The following is a 22,586-nucleotide window of genomic DNA, read 5'->3' on the forward strand; positions in this document are numbered from 1 at the left end:
AACTTGGCTAGATTCATACTCCAAACTCTGTCTCCCCCACAAGGGGCAGCAGTTAAACCTCAGCTCAATTCATTCAGCTTTCCAACTACTGCCTTTTCTAGGCTCCATGAAGTCTTTCCCCATGCATGTTAAGGATCTGGACAATTTAAAAGCAGATTTTAGGGCTCCCTTTTCTGTTCTCCCTCCTTTCTGAGCTTTCTGCCCTCATTCTCCAGTCCCTCTTATAGTCCTGAACTCCATCCTCCAACTCCCCAAGCTAGTAAAACTGTAGACTTCTGCTTGAGTTCTAGCCACCACCCACCATGCAAACTGGGGCATATCCTCAGGCAAAAGAATTGTATAAATGAAAATCATGCCCGGTACAGTTCCCATCTTTCAAGTTTCCTAACAATTTCTGCCTCATTGTCACTTTCCAATGTCTTCAAGTAGTTATTTGTTTTTACATACTGTCCAGAGTTCATAACTGTTATCTCAGAAAGGGCTAGATCAATATAAGATATTCCTCTATTATTAGAAGTAGAACCCTTTTCTACTAGAAAAGGTATTTTCTCTTTGGTATTTTTATCATTGGTATTTTATCTTCCCCAAGAGGCAACCATGATGAATTACCAAAAATACATATGACCAGATGTACACAAATGTACCATCTCAAAAAAGTATGATAGGTGGTAATAGATAAATCATCCTCTTGGTCTTCTAGTGAAGTGCTTATCATAAAAAAATTGAAACAGGGGCACCTGGGTGGCTCCGTTGGTTAAGCGTCTGCCTTCAGCTCACGTCATGATCCCGGGGACCTGGGACTGACCCAGGCATCAGGCTCCCTGTTCAGTGGGGAGTCTGCTTCTCCCTTCCCCTGCTCTTGTTCTCTCACTTGCTCATTCTCTCTCTCTGTCTCAAATAAATAATCTCAAAAAAATTGAAACTAAGGAATAAAAGAAAAAAGGTATAAAAGAAAAAATTATTTTATATATACTTTATATATACTTTTCTAAAACTTGCTTTTATTTTCAATGAACAATATATCTTGGGCATTTTACACTGTCAAATTTTTATGTACTTTTTAATAATTGGGGGGTTATCTACAAGCAACACCTCTGTATGGAGAATTAAAATTTATTTAATAAAGTCCCAACTGATTGCTCTTTTACATTAATTTCATTAAAAGCCCTACTGGTTTTTCTTACTTGTTTGATTCCTTCTGTAGGATGATTTCATAAAAGTGGAATTGTACATTTTTACATTTTGACAGATATTGCCAAATTTCCCTCTATAAACATGGTACTGATTCACTCTCTACAACTGTAACCAATTATACATATTTCCCCACACCCATGGTAGTTGTGTAATTGATGACTTGAAGCACTCCCATTTACCCTACCTTCCCGTCCCAATCCTAGGCCAGTTGATATTCTGGAGATTATGCTCTCTTTCCTTAATGTTCAGCAGTAGCCCTGATGAACATTCTAATTCTCTTCCTTAAGCCTGGAGCCTTGCTAAAACCTAGCCTGTTTAGCTTAAGCCCCAATACCTTGTCTGGTTTGAACCAGTCTTTTTTTTTTTTTTTTTTTTAAGATTTTACTTTTTCAAAGTAATCTCTATACCCAACTCGGGGCTTAAACTCACAACCCTAAGATCAAGAGTCACATGCTACACCAACTGGGCCAGCCAGGTGCCCCAAGCCAGTCTTCTTCTAGAACTGAATACTTGCAATCTGATCCACTAGCAAGGATCTACGCATGTAAGGCATGTTACATATGGACTCCTCATCTAATTGACCTTTAACATATTTGAGTACCACCTGGAATTATGGCTGTAATTTCTTATCCAATATCTTTTCCACATACCCTTTTCCTGGTCATCCTAGAATTAGGACTAAAATAGTGGGGGCTCCTTAACAACTGTAACTCAGAGACAGCTGCTGTCTTCCCTCTCAATTCTTTAACCATTCAGTTCCCATATTGACAGGGTGCCAAATTCTCTCCCTATATCAGCCTTGAAGATATTACACTTCATGTCCCAAGTCTTGGCAAGTCTCACTTTATCAGAAACACTCCTTGTCATCCTAACATATTCCCTTTAATTTCCTTTGTCCTTCCATGTCCTGACAATTCCCAAACTTACATCAAGAGCAGAATTAATGATATCTGAGTATTATATTTCTAATTTAAGACTTATACCTAGGCTCTTGGATTAACCAAAGTGAAACTGCAGTTGCTAATGCTTAGAAGAGGCCTATTCTACTAACGGGCATTGTTGGTCATTCACTACTGAATGTGAACAGATATATCTTCATGGCATAGCCTCAAACAATTATTTGAAGAAGTATGACATATAAATTATCTGAGCTTTGAAAACTGCTCAAGAAGGAAACTGAGAAAAAAAAGATTTCATACACGAGGCTGTCCTTAATTTTTGAGCAGAACTGGCCCTAACGTATGCTTATTTTAAGAGGCAGAGACTGCTCTGGGGCACCTGGGTGGCTCAATTGGTTAAGCATCCGACTCTTGATTTTGGCTCAGGTCTTATCTCAGGGTCGTGAGTTCAAGCCCCACATTAAAAAAAAAAAAGGCAGAGACCGCTCAAAATGAGCCATGTTTCACATCTGGTGGTGAAAGAAAAGCCCTAGCAATTGAGAAAGAATGCTCAATTAATGTGTACTACTTTGAGTAGTTTCCCCTGCAGAGATCATTCAATGAACAAATACCTAAGATAGCGGCACATTCACTGACTGAAGTAAATAGGTTCAAACCACGTAAGTAGTTGTGGAGGAAACAAAAGAGCTTAAAATAAAAACGAAGGTCTCTAACTCCAAGGAGGACTAGGTGCTCCTCAAGAGCTATAACCGTTTTCATTTAGATCTGTGTCTAGCACAAAGTCTAGGATAAGAATGCTCAACCGATGTTTACTGATAATAATACAAAGCGAATAAATGATAATTGCCAAATAGATGGAATGAACTAAAGGGTATATCCAACAATCCATCCATATTCTTTCACATACTGTAAACCAACCATAATACTCTGATGAACCAGACATGTTAAATCAGGTTTAAGAGTGTCATATGTAAACACGGAAAAAAATTTATCCGTGAAGCTGAGGTAGAAGGCACACCCTTCCCTTTAGAGACAATGAAAAGTGCAAAGTTTCTAAAAAGGAGAGAGAGAGACATTAGTATATTCTAAAAGCTCTTTCCAGAAGCTTTTACAATAAAAAAAATCAGGAAAAATTAAAAAGGATGACATTTCTCTGAGAACAAAAATTATTTTTAAAATAATAGCTAACAGGGACGCTTGGGTGGCTCAGTTGGTTAAGCGTCTGCCTTCAGCTCAGGTCATGATCCCAGTGCCCTGGGATCAAGTCCCGCATCAGGCTCCTTGCTCAGCAGGGAGCCTGCTTCTCCCTCTGCCTGCAGCTCCCCCTGCTTGTACCCTTGCTCACTCTCTCTCTCGCCCACACTCTAACAAATAAATAAAAACTTAAAAAAAATAAAAAATAAAATAATAGCTAACATTTAATGATTGCTTACTTTATTCTAGACACTGTCCTAATAAGCACTTTGTTATATATTTTTAATTAATTTATTTCTCTCAATGACATGATATAAAGGACAACTATTATCTCCATTTTATAGAAGAGAGAACTGAAGCACAGAAAGGTTAAATAACTTGCCCAAGATCATAGCAAGCTAGGATTCAAAATCAAGCAGTATGGCTCAAGAACTTGCAGCCTTAACTACACTATACCATCTCCCTGACTTTTTTTTCCCCTCTCTCACTTTTAACAAAATCAATAGAGGTGTAGAGGTTTGGAGTTTCAATTGCCTCAGACCCAGATCAATGGCAACAGAAAACAGCTGAGCCCGATCTAGATGCCTGGTCATAGTATACAGGCATCTATGATCCAGCCTCTATCTTTCCAATATCGTCTCTAGCTATGTTCCGCCCTCAAACCCTACGTTCCAGTGACACAGAACTATATGCAGTCCCTTCTGTTTCTTAACTCAGTACCATTACTAATGCAGCTCCCTCTGCCCAGCATCACCTTTCTGCCCCTGACTATCTGTGCCCCTCAGGTTCCACAGATACTTCTTAATGCCTTACTGGGCTTACTGTTTACAGGTCTGTTTATTGCTGTAGGCAGCTGAGTCCCTGAAAGGGAATCTTGTCTCATTTGTTTTCAAGTTGCTAGTGCTTGGCATACAATTCAGGTGGTCAGTAAAAGTTTTCTGATAGAATCAGTGAATAAATAGTCTCAGAAACAGAGTCCTCAAGGCAGCCCAGGGTATGGGGCTATCTGAGGGGAAGGCTAGACTCCCTATCTGAGAAGGGCTTACACACCACCTGGGTAGCTGACCATCTAACTATCTTGTAGCAAATCTTCCTCTAAGAGACTGAGGACCCTCTCCTGTGGCTCACGGCCAACTTCACCTGAAAGGAAGGGAGACAGTGAGGACTCTGCTGAGATTCAGGAAAACGATACCTTACAATACACTGCCAGGCCTCTAACTTCACATCAGCCTCTGTTAAGACATTTTCTCAAATGAAATGTATTCCTGAACTGCAGTCCCTTTTTTGACCTAAGTTAAAACAAAACAAAACAAAAAAACACAGATTTCAAAAAGAGAGAAAGAAGGAAACAAAATGAAAAGAAAAACAGATGTCTCTTAGAAATGGGAAATGCAGGTGGTGGCTCAGTCAATTAAGCATCTGCCTTCAGCTCGGGTCAAGATCCCAGGGTCCTGGGATTGAGCCCCGCATCCGGCTCCCTGCTCAGCGGGAAGTCTGCTTCTCCCTCTGCTTCTGCCCCTGTGCATGCTTTCTCTCAAATAAATAAATAAAATCTTTAAAAAAAAAAAAAAGAAATGGGAAATGCATGTTTTCAGCTCTGCCGGAGAAAGCACTAGACCAGAGGGCTGGAGGCACTCAGCTTCAATGAGCTTAGCCAATCCTTATGTGGATTTTCTATATATTGGAAATCTCCAACTTTCAAAAGACTCAGACATGCCACAAATGGCTGCCCAGCCCCCTGCCCCACCCCAACTGCCACAGAAACCAGTTTTGGAAAATCAAAAACAAACTGGGAACTTCCAGAGTATTTGTGGAATCAAAAGCTATGAAATTAAGAGTAACTTAGGGGAGCTGACCCTGAATTAGAACTGGTCTAATGAGAGTGGCATTCCTTCTCCAAAAATGTTCTCTACGTTCCCCCACCCCCGCCCCCCGTGACTTAGCTGAAATGATATATCCTAAAGAACTGGGAATTCTGGTGCAAAAGTGAGAGGAGCAGGGCAGGCAGGCCTAGGAGGGCGGTATGGTAGTGAAGGGCTAAGGCTAGAATTGGGGCAACGGGGTACATGAGGAGGACCTTAGGAGGTGGGAAAGACATCAAGGGAAGAAAGAGTGTCAAGAGCAAACTTCAGCTGCTTTAGAATTTAGTCTAAGTCAGTGATTCTCAACACTAACAGACTCAATTCCACGAGTAGCACTGCCAAGAGTGACGTTTTCTAAAATAATGACAAACACTTGGTAAAGTTCAAAGCAATCTTCCCCCATGGTAGGTGCAGTCTGGAACATTCACTACAGTTTAAAGCTTACAATATTTTGTGTTTATTACAACAGAATTAGATTCTAGGTTTATATAATTTAAATGGGTAATTAACCTATGCATCTAACAAATATGCAAAACTCAAAAAGAACAAAGGACTATGCTTCTTTATGGGAGATTATTCTGCAAACTGGATGACATCAGCATCTCTAGCCCACTGACTAAATGCTGGTCACACCCCTTAATCACAACCACAAAAAGTCCTTGCTGAGATACAATGATCTCAATGATCTAAAAGACCTTACTCCAAGAAATGGGAGAGAAAAAAGTTTTTTCTTCTTCTCCATCTCCACTCCTTCAAATGGTTCCCCAACAACCAAGACACAGAACTCCATCTACTGAGCTTATATTATATACAGTTAACCCACTATGAGTTTTGTGGGCTAACGTGGAAACCTACTCAACATTTAATACACTATTTCTACTGGAATACACACGCCAAATCCCAAACTTAGCAATAAAATTTGAGAACATACCACTTCCTAAGTCAGAGACTTAAATACACTGATCTCTCACCATCAATGTTCTAATTTTTAAAATGATAGGCTGACATCCAAGCTACACACGACCAACGCACTATAAAGACTAAGTATACATGTAAAATGATCATTGCTGTGGGCAAATAAAAAATGTCAATCCAACAAATATTTTATAACACATCTAGTCCTTATTTTTATGGCAAGAAGCTACAAACAACATACCCTTTATCTAAATTCTAATGTGTATTGCTTTACACTTAAATTTTCCCCTTTACTATAGATACTGATTGATTCTACAGCTTATAAATACTGAAAAATATTCTTTAGTATCTATAATCAGCATCAGTAGCAAATACTTGCCTCATCACACAAAAACAAAAGGTCCCTTAACAATACTAGGTGAAACGGGTTTCCTTGCCCTTCTGCTCCCCCCACCACTATTCCCACTCCCTACGTCTAAGGTTCCCTGAATTCCAGCCATATGCTCCCATTCCACACACCTTCTCCTGCACCAACTCAAAGCACCCTCAAACTCTCTGATTTTCAAAGCAGCCAAGGGACCACAGTCCCCGCCATCATAGAGGGTATAGATAATTGAGCTGTGATGAAAAGAATCTTTTTGGGGGCACCTGGGTGCTTTAGTCAGTTAAGCATCTGCCTTCAGCTCAGGTCATCATCCCAGGGTCCTGGGATCGATCCCCCAAGTTGGGCTCCCTGCTCAGCGGGGAGCCTGCTTCCCCCTCTCCCCTCCCCCCAACTCATGTTCTCTCTCCCTCACTCTGCTCTCTCACTCAAATAAATAAATAACCTAAAAAAATAATCTTTTTTTTTCTTTCAATGATTAAAGCCATACTTACAGATTATTCAACCAGGTTCTAGATTAGGTGAAGGTAACTAAATGACCACTGATTTTTTTTTTTCACTCTAAGAATATAGTATATGATTATGCTATGTTCTTAGGTTATGTATAAGTACATCCACTAGGACCCAACCCCATGTATATATTTCAGTTATTTCACCCATGCTGAGGTCAAAGTTTCCTCTGTAGTATGCCTTGATAGAAAAAAAATGATAAACAGAAATAGCCCTTGTTCCCTTCTCTCCTTAAGCACTGATACAAAGAACATTCATCTCCACCTCTCTGTATTACAATGTTAAATGCAATTTCTAAATATTCAAAGGTCTAAATCCTTTAGATACCTTAGGCACAACCTTAAAGACGCTGAAAAGTATTATCTTCAGAAACTAACAGCAATCTCTCGAGTAACTTTAACAAATACTAGATAAATAATAATAGTCACTGTTTACTGAATACCTTTTCAGGACCACTTTTATAGGGGCGTCTGGGTGGCTCAGTCAGTTAAGCGGCTGCCTTCGGCTCAGGTCATGATCCCAGGGTCCTGGGATTGAGCCCCGCATAGGGCTCCTTACTCAGTAGGGAGCCTGCTTCTCCCTCTCCCCCTGCCTGCTACTACCCCTGCTTGTGTTCTCTCTCCATCAAATAAATAAATAAAATGTTTTTAAAAAAAAAAAGACCATTTTTATAAATGATTTCTAATCCTCAAAACCACATTGTGCATTATTATTCCGCATTTTACAGATGAATAAACTGAAGCTTCAAGAAGCTAAAAGACTTGCAGAACACACAGCTTATAAGGGGCAGAGTCAAAATGCACAGCCACCTTTTGGAATCCAAAGTCCTGGTTCTTTCTGCTACACTGACGTGCCTCTCAATCAATTTTTCAAAGCAGGTAATTTCATTATTTGTGAACCGTACATTAAACTGTTGTGTGTCAGATACATAAAACAGTACTGCTTTAAATTCTTATTGCTTTTAAATACTACTTAAACACAAGACATTTTACAATAAACCTTGGAAAGCTGTAAAGATTGTAACACAAAGGCTATGAAATTCAAATTTTAGTTCCTTTAGTAAAGATGAAATGGTACGCAAATGGGGTGCCCAGCTTTCAGAACAGGATGAAACAAATATCCAAGGTATTCTGAAGACCAAATATTTAACAAAAGCCCAAATGCCTGAAGAACACCATTCTCTTTCTCTTAATGTACATGAATGCTATTCTGACAGGGAGCTAAGCCTCAGATCCATTCCAAGTAAGAAATGTTATAGGTTGGGGTGCCTGGGTGGCTCAGTCGGTTAAGCGTCTGCCTTCGGCCCAGGTCATGATCCCAGGGTCCTGGGATCGAGCCCCACATCGGGCTCCCTGTTCCACGGGAAGCCTGTTTCTCCCTCTCCCATTCCCCCTGCTTGTGTTCGCTCTCTCACTGTGTCTCTCAAATAAATAAATAAATAATCTTAAAAAAAAAAAGAAGAAGAAGAAGAAATGTTATGGGTTAGGGGCACCTGTGTGGCACAGTCGGTTAAGCGCCTGACTCTTGGTTTCAGCTCAGGGCATATCATGGGTAGTGATCTCATGTGTTGTGAGATCAAGCCCCACATCCAGTTCTGCCCTCAGTGTTGAGTCGGCTTGAGTTTCTCTCCTCCTCTGCTATTTCCCCCTCCCCCATGCACATTCTCTCTCTCTCTCTCTCTGAAATAAATCAGTAAATCTTTAAAAAAAAAAAAAAAAGGAAAAAAGATATGCTATGGGATAGTAGTTATAAAGTACCCTAATTTGAACAGTGCTCCAACAAGATCTTGTGTTTTCAATGTTCTGACATTTTCTTCTGACTAAAATCTACCAATAGATCAGAATTTAAAAACTAAACAGACGTGAAAATAAAGCGGCCATCTGGTTTACCACAGATGAAGTAAAAAAATTTTCAAAACACAGCCGCCAGAATGGCTAAAATGAAAGAGATGAAAATACCAAGTGTTGACAAGGATGTAGAACCACCAGAACTCTCAAACACTTCCAGTGGAAGTGCAAATTGGTATAGACACTTGGGAAAACCGTTTAATAATATCTCTTACAATTTAACATGTTCATATCCTACAACCCAGAAATTCTGCTCCTATGTATATCCCCAACAGATATGTGTACATTTGTTCACCAGAGGACATATACTAGAATGTTCCTAGCAGCACTGTTCATCATAGCCCTACACTGGGAAACTAACCAAATATCCATCAATAGTAAAATATATAAATATACTGAGGTACATTCACATAATAGAATGCCATACAGCAATAAAAATGCAGAATCTACAACTTGATGCAACACGGTTTAATCTCACAAAAATGTTGAGCTAAAGAAGCCAAACATAGAAGCATTAATACAATATGATTCCACTTACATAAAGAACAAAAACAGATAAAACTAATCTGTGTTGTTAGAAATCAGGACAGTGGTTACCCCTTGATAAAGACAATGACAGAAGAAGACACAAGAGGGCTTCGTAGGTGCTGGCAATACTGTTTCTTCACATGGATGCTGGTGACAAGGGTATATTCAATTTGAAATATTCAGTAGATGAGAAGTGTACAGCAGCAGAGTAGTAAAGAGAATCAGAGTGCCTACCTTTGAATCCCAGTTCCATCACTTACTAGTTATGATTTTGCGCAAGTTGCTTAACCTCTGTGTCATTTCTTCAATTATAAAGTAGGCCTAATAACTACCTCATAAGGATAGTCTGAGAATTACATCATTATAAGACTTTAAAGTGCTTATTCATACAGTTGGTTATTATTATTAAGTATTTGCTAAGTTAAAAAAATGCTTTATTCTAAAGCAACACAAAAAAAATGCAGAAAGGAAACAAAGGCATATATGATTTGAACCATTACTGGAAAATGAACAAAATAATTATTTAGGAAATGAAGGTGATAATAAAGTCTAGTACAAAGAGGCAGGACCTGGAAGTTGAGACAAACCTTAACCTCCACAAACCCTGGGCCAGCAGTGGGCCACTCTGAGCCTACAGCTCCCTACTGTCCCCTGGGGGCTGGCCATGATGATCTCTTCAGGAGGATGGGTAATAATGAGGGAAGACACTGATCAGGAACTAAGAGGGCTGAGCTCACAGTAGGCTCTCTTATTCTCCAAGAGGACTATGAAATCTTGTATGCTTCTGCATTTTACCTAATACTTATGTTTTTAAAATATCTATCATGTCTATCAGCTGTGTCTCTGTCACTCAGAATCACATTTCCTACAGCTATTTAGAGTAAATAATCAAGACTTCTGGTAGGTTTCTTTTTTTTTTAAGATTTTATTTATTTATTTGACAGAGAGAGAGAGAGCACAAGCAGAGGGAGTGGCAGGCAGAGGGAGAGGGAGAAGCAGACTCCCCACTGAGCAAGGAGCCTGATGTGGGACTCAATCCCAGGACTGTGGGATCATGACCCGAGCTGATGGCAGATGCTTAACCAACTGAACCACCCAGGTGTCCCAAGACTTCTGGTAGGTTTCTAAAAGAGCCAGTCAGGGGGTGCCTGGGTGGCTCAGTCGGTTGGGCATCTGCCTTCAGCTCAGGTCATGATCCTGGGGTCCTGGGATGAGCCCTGTGTGGGGCTCCCTGCTCCTCAGGGAGCCTGCTTCTCCCTCTCCCTCTGCCGGCCGTTCCCCCTGCTTGTGCTCTCTCTGTCAAATAAATGGATAAAATCTTCTTTAAAAAATAAATAAATAAAATAAAAGAGCCAGTCAGGTGGGTTACTGTCATCCATACTAGGGTAGCGTCCCTAACTTCTCCACTCATGTTATAACAGTTACTCTTTACATAGCTACCTACTTCCATAGCTACCTACTTCCATGCTAGGCATTATAATAAATAGTTTATCCCCAATCCTCAAAAAATTCTGCTAGGTACATGGTATTCTTCCTTATTCTCACCTTTTACAGATAACAAAACTAAGGCTCAGAAAGGCTGACCTGTTCTTTAAGTGACAGAGCTGGAAGGCTAATCAGGCTTCTCTGGCTCCAGACCATGCTCTTTTCCTGAGCCATAGTCCCTTGACTTACTTGGCAATCAATCATATTTCTTCTTACGAAAGGTCATTAACTAAGGTGAGCTAAAACAAGAATAATCTAATGTAGTAAAAAAATCAATTTTGGATATTTTTTAAATGATTACTTTTGTTTCTAAGTAAAGGTCTTCTCTTGGGTCTATTTAAATGACTACTGTGCATTGAAGCTATTTGTACTACACAGCAGTCATCCAAACCATAGGTTAAAAGCCCTTAAAAGATGTTTACATTTCTTCGCTGCTGAATCCCCAGTGCCCAGATTAGGGCCTGGAACAGGCACTTAACGAAAATATCTTGAAGACCACCTCCCTCAAATCTTGTTTACCAAAACACTAATAAAGAAGATGCATTCTAACAAAATACTAATAATATCCGAAACTTCATGACCAAAATTAAACATGAGAGTCATTGGGATATCCTTCCTGCTGTTAAGACACTCTCCTCCAGGTCAACTGGCACTGTCATCATCAACAAATAATTATTAAACACCTACAAATGTTTCTTTAACATAGTAACTCAGTATACCTTATCCTCTCTTTCCCCATGAGATTTGGCAAGACACAGAAGCTGTAATTCCCCTCCAGGCAGGCCGGATTCTGTAGGTATCAGAGAGACCATACAGAGATACAAATGTCATACACGATTGGGCCATTTTTCCAGGATAAACAAATAGAAAGGCCCAAGAAGTCTGACTTGTCCCCCAACCAGATCCATGTCCTATGACCTTTTCCTGGAACCCTGATATTGCAGCCCCAAATAACCTTCTCTTCCTCTTCCTCCTTAGTCAACCACACAACACTGAAGAGCTCAGAAATTTCTCCCCATGTCTGTCATACCTATTCCTACTTCATCTAAAAGAGATACTCTGTTCACTAAGGATCCACTGAATATGTCAGCATATATTATGAAAGTTTTTCTTTAAAAACTCTGTACTCATAGAGAGTGCACAGAGTATGTGTGCACTAAAGGGAAAAATACCAGAATTAGAAAGCTGGGTTCTAGGGGTGCCTGGCTGGCTCAGTCAGTGGAACAAGTGACTCTTGATCTCAGGGCTGTGAGTTCGATCCCTGGGTTGGGTACAGAGATTACTTAAAAATAATAAAATCTTTTAAAAAGCAAGCAAGTAAGCAAACTGGGTTCTATTCCACTACCTTACCTTCCATTGCAACTTGGGCAAGTTGTTTATCCTCTCTAGGCTTTAGTTTCCTCAGACATAAAATAAGAGAGTGGAACTAGTCAGGGAATAACCCCACTTATTTTCAAGAGGCCTTGCAGGATTCAAGCATGTGCTTTTGGGGTTCATAACTCTCCCCCAGAATTTACATAAAAAATGACCTGCTTGCATATGCAGATTTTTCTGATGAAGTCTATGGCTTATATCAAATTGTCACACAATTTGTGCCGTGGCCCAAAAGATAACTATAAGCTCACATTTTTATTGAGCACTTACTATGTGCTAGGCACTGTGCTGTCTTTACATATATTTATTCATGTAACCCTCAAAATAACCCTTTGAGGGGCACCTGGGTGGCTCAGTAGGTTAAGCATCTGCCCTCGGCTCAGGTCAAGATCTCAGGGTCCTGGGATATAGCCCCAGGTGGGGCTCCCTGCTCAGTGGGGAGTCTGCTTCTCCTTCTCCCTCTAGCCCTCCCCCCCACTCATGCTCTCTCAAATAAATAAAATCTTTAAAAAAAAATAACCCTTTGAGTTAGATTACTATTACTATCCTCATTTTACAGTTGAAGAAAGTAAACCAGAAAGAGTCTGGGCTCTTAAACACAATGCTGTTTAGGTGAGATCATCTTTAAATCCTAAAATTCTCTGATTCTATGTTTATTCAAATTAATAGTTTTCCTTTAGTTAAATTTTCTATACCATTTCACAATCATTAGTCCTACTTTTAAATCTTTCTACAGAACAACCAAACTCATGGAACACCTAGATTAGTGCTACCTGAGAAAGAATTAGGAAGATAATCCAAGTAAAGAGTCTAAAGGCACCTTCCAGCTCCAGCCTCCAATCTGATTTTACTTTTATAACATGGTGATTAACCAACAGATGTATCTGAATCTAATTACTAATTCAAAATCATAACAGTAAATAAGCCAGAGTGTCAGCCAGAAAAAGGGATACAGTGGCAGCAAAAGTGTGTCACCTACCACTCATCCAGGCAATGAGAAGACCAGGAAAGACACAGTAGTGCAATGCCCGTGTCCCCTGTTGACTGGCTCCACCCCCTACTCCTACCTCCAGAAAACCACTAGAGCGTACAAGGCTAGAATCACTCTCCCCTTGCGATACAAAGGCTGGCTAAAAGTATTAAGGCATCCCCCAACACCTGTCTGGAATAAGGAGTGAAAACTAAGTGGGGGGCCGGGGGGGGGCGTGCAAGCGAGGACAGGGTGACCTGGTCGGCGGTGTGGGAACTGAGCCAGGGGCAGCCGGCCAGGAGATCCTTGAGGGTCGGGAGGCTTAAGGAGGCTGCGAGGGTCGAGAGGAAAGCTCGGGGCACCCCCGCAAGGGCAGAAGAACCCTGCACCGGAGGGCCCAGGGCGAGGGAAGAAGAGAGTGGTGACAACGGTCGGCGCCAGCCGAGCGGGCCGGAGACTGTCCAGCTAGAGTTCAGGCGAGGGCCGCCACGGAGTACCTGCTCGGGCTAAGGAGAGGACCGGCCGGAAGGAGGGCGTACCGGAGGAGGGTCGAAGGGGGTTAGGAAGGGCCCCGGGACGGCTGGGGGACGGCGCTGGTGCTCTCACCGGGACAGGTGCTTCAGGATCTGCTTCTTAATGATCCCGGCCATGCCGGAGCCGCGGCCCGCGTGGAAGGCAGGCAGGCAGCTGTGGCCTCCTCAGTCGTGAAGAGGCGGCCCCTCACCTCGCCGCGGCGCGGGGACCGGATGCCGCCGCCATGGCTCTCTCCCGCCCCTGCCCCGGCGCCTGGAGCTCCGCCACGATCCCACCCACCCGCGCGGCGCCGCAGCCGCCAGCCCCGATCGACGCGGAGATCGCGCGCCACCTGCACTGCTCGCAGTTGCCCGCGTCGCGCGCAGTGAGAGGGCCGCGCGTGACGAGGGGCGGGGCGGGGCGAGGCGGGCGCGCGCACGCGCCGCGGCGGCGGGCGGGCTAGCTCCGGCTCTTTCCCACCGCTCTGCGGCCTGCCTCTCTACCCAGGGAAATCAGAAAGGCTTTCCCTCTAAGTGTGTGAGGTTCCCGCAGTGGTTTAAAGCACAGGGGGAAGGCGGCATCTTTGTCATTTTTTACAGGAATTCTCTAGATAACTGCGCAATGCCTCGTCCGTTTCTCATTCATTTCCCTCACACATTCACTCATTATTTGTTGAGCACCAGCTAACTCTACTCCAGCAAAATCTGGCTGAGGAGTGACAAGTGGTCTCAAGAAACTCACGGGCCCTTAGAACCACCTCAGTCGGCTGCTTTGTGCTAAATAACTGAGAAGGGGGCACCTCGTCACCATCTCTGTGCCGCTCTGAGCTCCTACCCGCCTAACCAGTAGGCAAATGTTTACTCAACACAGAAGGAACTGAAGCCCAGGAAAATAGTTGAAAAACCTTGCTCAAGGTCACAACTACTGAGTGAAACTCAGGCTGAGAACCCTAGTGTTCTTCCTCTCAATCCAGTGCTATTTCCACTCTACGTCGTTCATACACTTAAAAGTGTAACCCATATGCTGGGGACACCTGTAGAACCTGTGGCAAAGGTGAAAAGGTGGCAGTTTTCTGGACTTAAACCTTTAACAAAAACCTGAGTAAAATACTGAGACAGGCTTATAGGAAATCTGGGTACCTATTCTTTTTTGTAAAGAGGTAATACATGCCCTAAAACCTGCATGCAAGCATGGTCAACTATATAAATGTTAAATTTTTAAAATAAACAACAAACTTCATGCATTCTTATGTGTATCTTATAGTAAGTTCAATTTTCCCTAGAAGTTCCCCCCAAATTACTTTTTTTTTTACATTTTATTTTAGAGAGAGAGCACAAGCAGGAGGGGCCAAGGGAGAGGGAGAATCTGGAGCAGACTCCACACTGAGCACAGAGCCCATTGCAGGGCTCACTCTCACCACCCTGAGATCATGACCTGAGCCAAAACCAAAAGTTGGAGCTTAACCGGCTTTGTCACCCAGGTGCCCCCCAAACTTACCTTTTTAAAAGGGAAGCAAATAATCCTCAACCTGGGGGCTCTACTACCCAAATCCCTCTAGCAAGACTACACAGTCTATCATTATTTGCCCCTCTGCCCACCTCTCAATCGAAAACATACTAGGAACCAATAGATCCTATGAAAGAAGTTTCTTGCCAGGATTATTGACCATTATCACTCCCTCCCAATTCACTGGTCAGCTGTACGGGCTTGGGGCAATTTCTTGCATTTTGTGCTTCTTTTCCTAGCAACCGATTGGATATCTGACATCAGCTATGTAAAACAAAACCTGCCCAAGCTCACATTCGGCATCCTTGTTGAACAATTCATCACGCCTAGTGAATGAGTTATTTTTGTTGGAAGCGAAAAGTCATGTTCTAAAAAAATATGGCACCTCTAGGGACCATGATATAGGAGAATTCATACTCTAACCAATAGTATTAATGTGTTTTTCTTTCCCTGCAATGCTAAGAATGAAAAGCATATAAAAATAAAAGGAATTTGGGCCCAATCCATACATTTGTCTCTCTCTATCAAATAAATAAAATATTAAAAAAAAAACATTTTGAGATGATTGTATATTAACTTTCAGTTGTAAGAAATAATACAAAGAGATGCTTGTATCCTTTACTCAGTTCCCCCCAAGGGCAACATGTTGCAAAACTTTAGTATGATATCCCAACCAGAATATTGACATTAATACTATAGAACATTTCTTCCTTTCTGATATGAAAGCCTTTTATTTCCTTTTCTTGACTTATTGAGTAGGCTACAATTCCTGGCACTTTGTGCAATAGGACTGGTGACAAATTGAGAACTGGTTCTGAACTCAGGTTCAGCTGCTCACCACTCGAAAATCAATACTCAAGAGACAAGTGATGGTGGGAAAGGAAAGATTGCTTTATTCAGGAAGCCGGCAACCTGGAAAGATGGTGAACTAACATCTCAAAGACCATCTTCCACGCCCAGGGGAGCTGGAAGGCTTTAAAGGAGAAGTCATGGGTAAAGGGAGGGGGACTATGTGCAGGAGAAGAAGGTGCCCAGGCGGTTAGGTTAGTCTTTTGTCGACATGACCCTGAACGGATTTGCTGGCATTAGCGAATAAATAAATAAAGCAGTTTTCAAATTTAGTCAGACTTTATCTTCCGGGAAAGTTGAGTCCTTCACTCCTCAAGGCCAGCGGTCTGCAAATCTGAAGGAGGTTATGTTAAGTCTACTACAGACCAAGGGACTCTGGTCGGCAAGCAAGGAGTGCATAAGCTGGAAGCAAGTTAACCCTTAAGACCAGTTGGAGTGCTGTTACAGCGATAGTAGATACACTCCCTCTGTTCTCAATCTTACAGGAAAAGCAACTGATTGGATTTCATTTTTCACCATTAAGTATAAGGCTAATTGTAGATATTTTTTTTTGTGGACTCTCTTTATCAAGTAGAGGAATTTCTCCTCTATTCTTATTTTTGAGAGTTTTATCAAGAATTTGTTTTTTTCAAAAGATTTTCTGCACTGAATGTCATGCTCATGTGATTTTTCTTCAGCCTGTTAAACAGCCTGTTTACACTGATGGATTTTCAAATACTGAACCAGCCTGCATCCTTAAAACCTCATTTGGGCATGGTATATAATTACTTTCATATATTGCTGAATTCAATTTAATATTTGCTTAAGAATCTGTGTATATTTCCTTAATGGCTAATGATGTTGAGCATCTTTTCATGGTTTATAGGCCATTTGTATATCTTCTTTGGAGAAATGTCTATTCAGGTCCCTTTTAAAATTGGGTTGTCTTTTTATCATTGAGTTGCAATTTTATATTCTAGATACAAGTCCCTTCTCAGATATAGTATTTGCAAAAATTTTCTCCAATTCTGAGTTGTCTTTTCATTTTCCTGATTATGTGTCCTTTGAAGCACACACACAAAAATCTTTTTTTCCGTTTATTTACTTATTTAAGTAATCCCTACACCCAACATGGGGCTCAAACTCATGGCCCTGAGTGCAAGAGTCACATGCTCTTCTGACTGAGCCAGCCGGGCCCCCGGAACACAAAAATTTTTAATTTTAATGATATCCAGTTTCTTTTTTTCTTTTCTTGCCATGCTTATGGTGATACACCTAAGGAATGGTTGGTAATCCAAAGTCAGGAAGATTTACACCTATGTTTTCATCAAAAAGTTGTACAGTTTTAGCTTAACATTTAGGAATTTCATCCATGTTGAGTTCATTTTTGTGTATGGTATGATGAATGGGACTGACTTCACTGATCTGTCATATGGATATCTAGGTGTCAGCATCATTTGTTGAAAAGAATCTTTCCCCATTGGAATGTAATTGCTGATAAAAGCAATGGTCCATTTCTGGATTCTCAATTTTATTCCATTCATCTGTGTCTATCCTTACACCAGTAACACAGTGTCTTGATTAGTGTAGCTTTGTAAGAAGTTCTTTTTTAGGGGCACCTGGATGGCTCAATCGTTAAGTGTCTGCCTTCAGCTCAGGTCATGATCCCAGGGTCCTGGGATCAAGCCCCGCATCGGGCTCCCTGCTCTGCAGGAAGCCTGCTTCTCCCTCTCCCACTCCCCCTGCTTGTGTTCCTGCTCTCACTATCTCTCTGTCAAACAAATAAATAAAATCTTTAAAAAATAAATAAAATCTTTTAAAAAAGGAAGTTTTTTTTTTAAAGATTTTATTTTATTATTTATTTGACAGAGAGAGACACAGTGAGAGAGGGAACACAAGCAGGGGGAGTGGGAGAGGGAGAAGCAGGCTCTCCGCTGAGCAGGGAGCCCAATGTGGGGCTCCATCCCAGGACCCTGGGATCATGACCTGAGCCGAAGGCAGACGCTTAATGACTGAGCCACCAGCCGCCCCAAGAAGTGTTTTGTTTTGTTTTTTTAAAGATTTATTTGACAGAGAAAGTGAGAACAAGCACAAGCAGGGGGAGGGACAAAGGGAGAGAAAAAAGGCTCCCCACTGAGCAGGGAGCCTGATGTGGGTCTTGATCCCAGGACCCTGGGATCATGACCTGAGCCAAAGGCAGACGCTTAACCGACTGAGCCACCCAGACGCTCCAGATGTTTTGAGGAATAAGGAATCTATAGTGTTTTTGTATAGCTTTGAAAGCTTTTAGATGCATAGCTTTTGGTTGTTTCTCTAGTTAGTACGTTATTTATATCATAGTCTTATCACTGTCTACGGTATTGCCAGTTGCCAGTTCAAGTGAAGTGCAGAAACTTTACCTCCCTTTAGGTCTCTTTTCCCTCCCATAGGTATAATTTTTTTTATTTTTTAAAAAAGATTATTTTTTTTATTAATTTGACAGAGAGAGAGAGCACAAACAGGGAGAGCTGGAGCAGGAGAAGGAGAAGCAGACTCCCCGCTGAGTAAGGAGCTTGACGTAGCGCTCAATCCCAGGACCCCAGGATCATGACCTGAGCTGAAGGCAGAAACTAACTGACTGAGCCACCAGGCGCCTCTCCCACAGGTAAAATTGCCTTAAATATTTTCTCTATATACATTTGGAGCTACATTAATCAGTGTTCTAATTTTTGTTCCAACCATCCAACTTAGAAAACTCAAGAAAAGTAAAGTCTATTACAGTTACCCATATTTTTGCTGGGTTCTTCCTTCCTTCCTGATGTTATGAGATTCATTCATTTATTGTTTCCTTTCTGTTTTGAGACTTTTTAGCCATTCTTTTAAAGTAGGCCTGCTGGCAACAAAATCTCTGTTTTCCTTCATCAGAGGACATTTTAATTTCCCATTCATTCATGAAGCACATTTTTACTGGATATTGGATTCTGGGCTGATAGCTCTTTTCTTTCAGCTCTTGAAAACTATTCTGCCACTTTCCTCTGGTGTCCACAGTTTCTGATGAGAAATCTGTCCTTCAAATTGTTTTCCCTCAAGAATAAGGTGTCGGGCGCCTGGGTGGCTCAGTCCTTAAGCGTCTGCCTTCAGCTCAGGTCATGATCCCAGGGTCCTGGGATCGAGCCCCACATCGGGCTCCCTGCTCAGTGGGAGGCCTGCTTCTCCCTCTCCCGCTCCCCCTGCTTGTGTTCCTGCTCTCACTCTCGCTCTGTCAAATTAATAAATAAAATCTTCAAAAAAAAAAAAAAAGAAGAAGAAGAAGGTGTCATTTTTCTCTGGCCATTTTCAACTTTTTTACCTTTAGTTTTCAGAAGTTTGATTCCGACGTATCTTGAGGTGTGGATTTCTTTGAGTTATCTTGATTGAAGAGTGCCTGGCTGGCTTAGTTGGTGGAGCTTGCGACTCTTGATTTCATGGTTGTGAGTTTGAGCCCCACATTGGGTGTAGCGATTACTTAAAAATAAAATCTTGGAAAAAAATATTTTATCCTGATTGAGGTTCACTCAACTTCTTGAATATATGGGTTTATGTTTCTTGCAAATCTGGGATGTTTTCAACAACTACTTGTTCCAGTTCCTTCTTTAGTTCTTTCCTTTTTTCCCCTCCTGGGACTCTGACAACATGAATATTAGATCTTTTGTCCCACATGCCCCTGAAGGTTTACTCATATTTTTTTTTCAGTCTATTTTCTCTCCGTTGTTCAGATTGGGTATTTTTATTGTTCTATCTTCAAGTTCATTATTTCATGTTACTGATTGCTGCTAAATCCATCCACTGAATTTTTTACTTATTTTTTGGTTCCAAAGCTTCCGTTTGGTTCTTCATGTCTTGTTTCTTTGCTGAGACCTTCTATCTCTTCATTTGTTTAAAGCATGTTCATAATTGCTCATTGAAGCATTTTTATGATGGCTGCTCTAAAATCCTTGTCAAATAGTTTTAACATCTCTGCCATCTTGGTGTTGACATCTATTGATTGCCTTTTTATTTATTTTTTAATTTTTATTTGACAGAGAGACAGCGAGAGAGGGAACACAAGCAGGGGAAGTGGGAGAGGGAGAAGCAGGCTTCCCACAGAGCAGGGAGCCCGATGTGGGGCTCGATCCCAGGACCCTGGGATCATGACCGGAGCCAAAGGCAGACGCTTAACGACTGAGCCACCCAGGCGCCCTGTCGATTGCCTTTTTAAATTCAATTTGAGATCTTCCTGATTCTTGGTATGATGAGTGATTTTAGATTGAGACCTGGACGTTTTCATATTATGTTCTAAGACTTGGGATCTTACTTAAACCTTGTTTTCCTTTTTCTCCCACTGGTCTAACAAAAGGGGGGGGGCTCTTGTTACTGTCAGGTGAAGACAGAAGTCCAGGTTTACAATTAGCCTCTCCTTGGACACCCAAGGGAAGGGTTCCTCATTACTGCTAGGCTCAGACATGAGTTCTGGCTCTCCAGTAGGGCTCAACTAACACTTCCTTAGCAGAGTGTAGCAGACTGCCTATTAATGCTCCTCACAAGGCCTCCATTGACATGGGGGTATATGCAGTCTCATTATCACTGGACATTGTCAAAAGCCCTTAAAGTTCTGATTAGGTCTCTTCAGACACTACCTCTGTCAGGAGGGCTCAGTGCCTTGTTATTGCCTCATGGGGGTGATAATTTCAGCTCCCTATTTGGCCTTCTCTGATACCACCCCAGCAGGAGTTTGGAGCATTTCAATACAGCCTGGCAAGGGTGGGAGAATAAGCTCCCCCCTTGACCTTTGTAGCATGGCTGGGAGTAGGGCCTGGGTTTTTTTCTGTGATGTTTGGCTGGAGTAGAGTGGTTACTGTCTAAAAGTTTTGTCTTGCAAACCTCTTTTCTAGTCCTTTGGCTACAGAGAGCAGGCTTTTCCTGGGGTGTTTTTATTTATTTATTATTTTTTAAAGATTTTATTTGAGAGAGAGAATGAGAGACAGAGAGCATGAGAGGGAGGAGGGTCAGAGGGAGAAGCAGACTCCCCACTGAGCAGAGAGCCTGATGCAGGACTTGATCCCGGGACTCCAGGATCATGACCTAAGCCGAAGGCAGTCGCTTAACCAACTGAGCCACCCAGGAGCCCTCTTGGGGTGTTTTTTGTCTGTGGCCCATCACTGTTTCTTGGTTGCCAGCTTCTTCAGCTCCAAGTCTGGGATATATGAAGCAAAAAGAAAATCCAGAGCTCATTATATTGTTCCTTGGGTCCCAAGTTCTCTAGAAGATCTGCCTTCTTTTCACCTTTCAGTCTTGTTATGCTTGTTTTATACACACACACACACACACACACACACACAAGTATTCATTCCAGGGTTTTAGCTGTACTTAGCAGTAGGAATAGGGAAAAGCACATCTCTTCCATCTTTCTGGAAGCATAAGTCTATATGGGTTTTTTTTTTTAATGTTTCTAATGTTTTATTTTGAATTAATTATAAATTCACAGGAAGTTGTTAAAATACAGAGAAGTTCTGTGTACCCTTCACCCACTTCCCTGCAAGAGTTACATGTTACATAACTAGAGTATGACATAAAACCCAGGAAATGGATACAGGCACATCTCAGAGATATTGCAGGTTGATTTTGGTTCCAGACCATCACAATAAGACAAGTCAAATAAGTTTCTTGGTTTCTCAGCACATGTAAGTTAAGTTTATGCCACCCTGTAGTCTATTAAGTGTGTGATAGCATTATGTCTAAAGAAAAAATGTACATACCTTAATTAAAAAATACCTTACTGCCGGGGTGTCTGGCTGGCTCAGTTGGTAGAGCATGTGACTCTCAATCTCAGGGTTGTGAGTTCAAGCCCCATGTTGGCTTAGAGCCTACTTAAACAAACAAACAAAAAACAATACCTTACTGATAAAAATTGCTACCCATCACCTGGCCTTTCAGAGAGTTATAATCTTTTTTATGGTGGAAAGTCTTGCCTCCATGTTGATGGCTGCCGACTGATCAGGGTGGTGGTCGCTGAAGGCTGGGGTTACCTGGGCAATTTCTTAAAATAAGACAATGATGAAATTTATCACATGGATTAACTCTTCCTTTCACAAATGATTTCTCTGTGGCAGGCAATGCTGTTTGATAGTGTTTTACCCACAGAACTTTCAAAATTGGAGTCAGTCTTCTCAAACCCTGCTGTTACTTTAACAACTAAGTTTACGTTATATTCTAATCTTTTGTTGTCATTTCAACAATCTCCACAACATCTTCACCAGGAGTAGTTTCCATCTCAAGAAAATACTTTCTTTGCTCATCAATAAGAAGCAACTCCTCATCTGTTAAAATTCTACGAGATTTGCAGCAATTCAAATATTACAATAATGACAAAGTTTTAAATATTGATAAACAAAATGTGACACAGAGACACAAAAGGAGTAAATACTGTTGGAAAAAATGGCACCAATAGACTTGCTCAACACAGAGTGGTCACAAACTTTCGATTTGTAAAAAACACATTATCTGCAAAGCACAATAAAACGAGGTACACTTATATTGGTGTGTGTGTATAATTCCGTCATTTTATCATGCGTAGACTTGTAT

General features: G+C 41.5%; 1 protein-coding gene across 3 annotated transcripts in view; it reads right to left on the reverse strand.

Annotated features, from left to right (window-relative positions):
• UHRF1BP1 (UHRF1 binding protein 1) overlaps positions 1-14,034 on the reverse strand; it is a 63,127-nt gene extending 49,093 nt beyond the window's left edge. Inside the window, exon 1 of one of the 3 annotated variants that reach the window (XM_027602257.2) lies at positions 13,767-14,034. In XM_027602257.2, coding sequence (XP_027458058.2) covers positions 13,767-13,810 — 44 coding nt within the window. In that variant the 5' untranslated portion in view covers positions 13,811-14,034. Of the gene's footprint in view, positions 1-4,479; positions 4,531-13,699 lie in introns of those variants that run through there. The other 2 variants (XM_027602259.2, XM_027602260.2) reach the window with 2 other exon arrangements.
• Positions 14,035-22,586: the final 8,552 nt, after the last annotated feature.

Source organism: Zalophus californianus, chromosome 7, assembly GCF_009762305.2.
Source record: "Zalophus californianus isolate mZalCal1 chromosome 7, mZalCal1.pri.v2, whole genome shotgun sequence".
NCBI classification, from domain to species: domain Eukaryota; kingdom Metazoa; phylum Chordata; class Mammalia; order Carnivora; family Otariidae; genus Zalophus; species Zalophus californianus.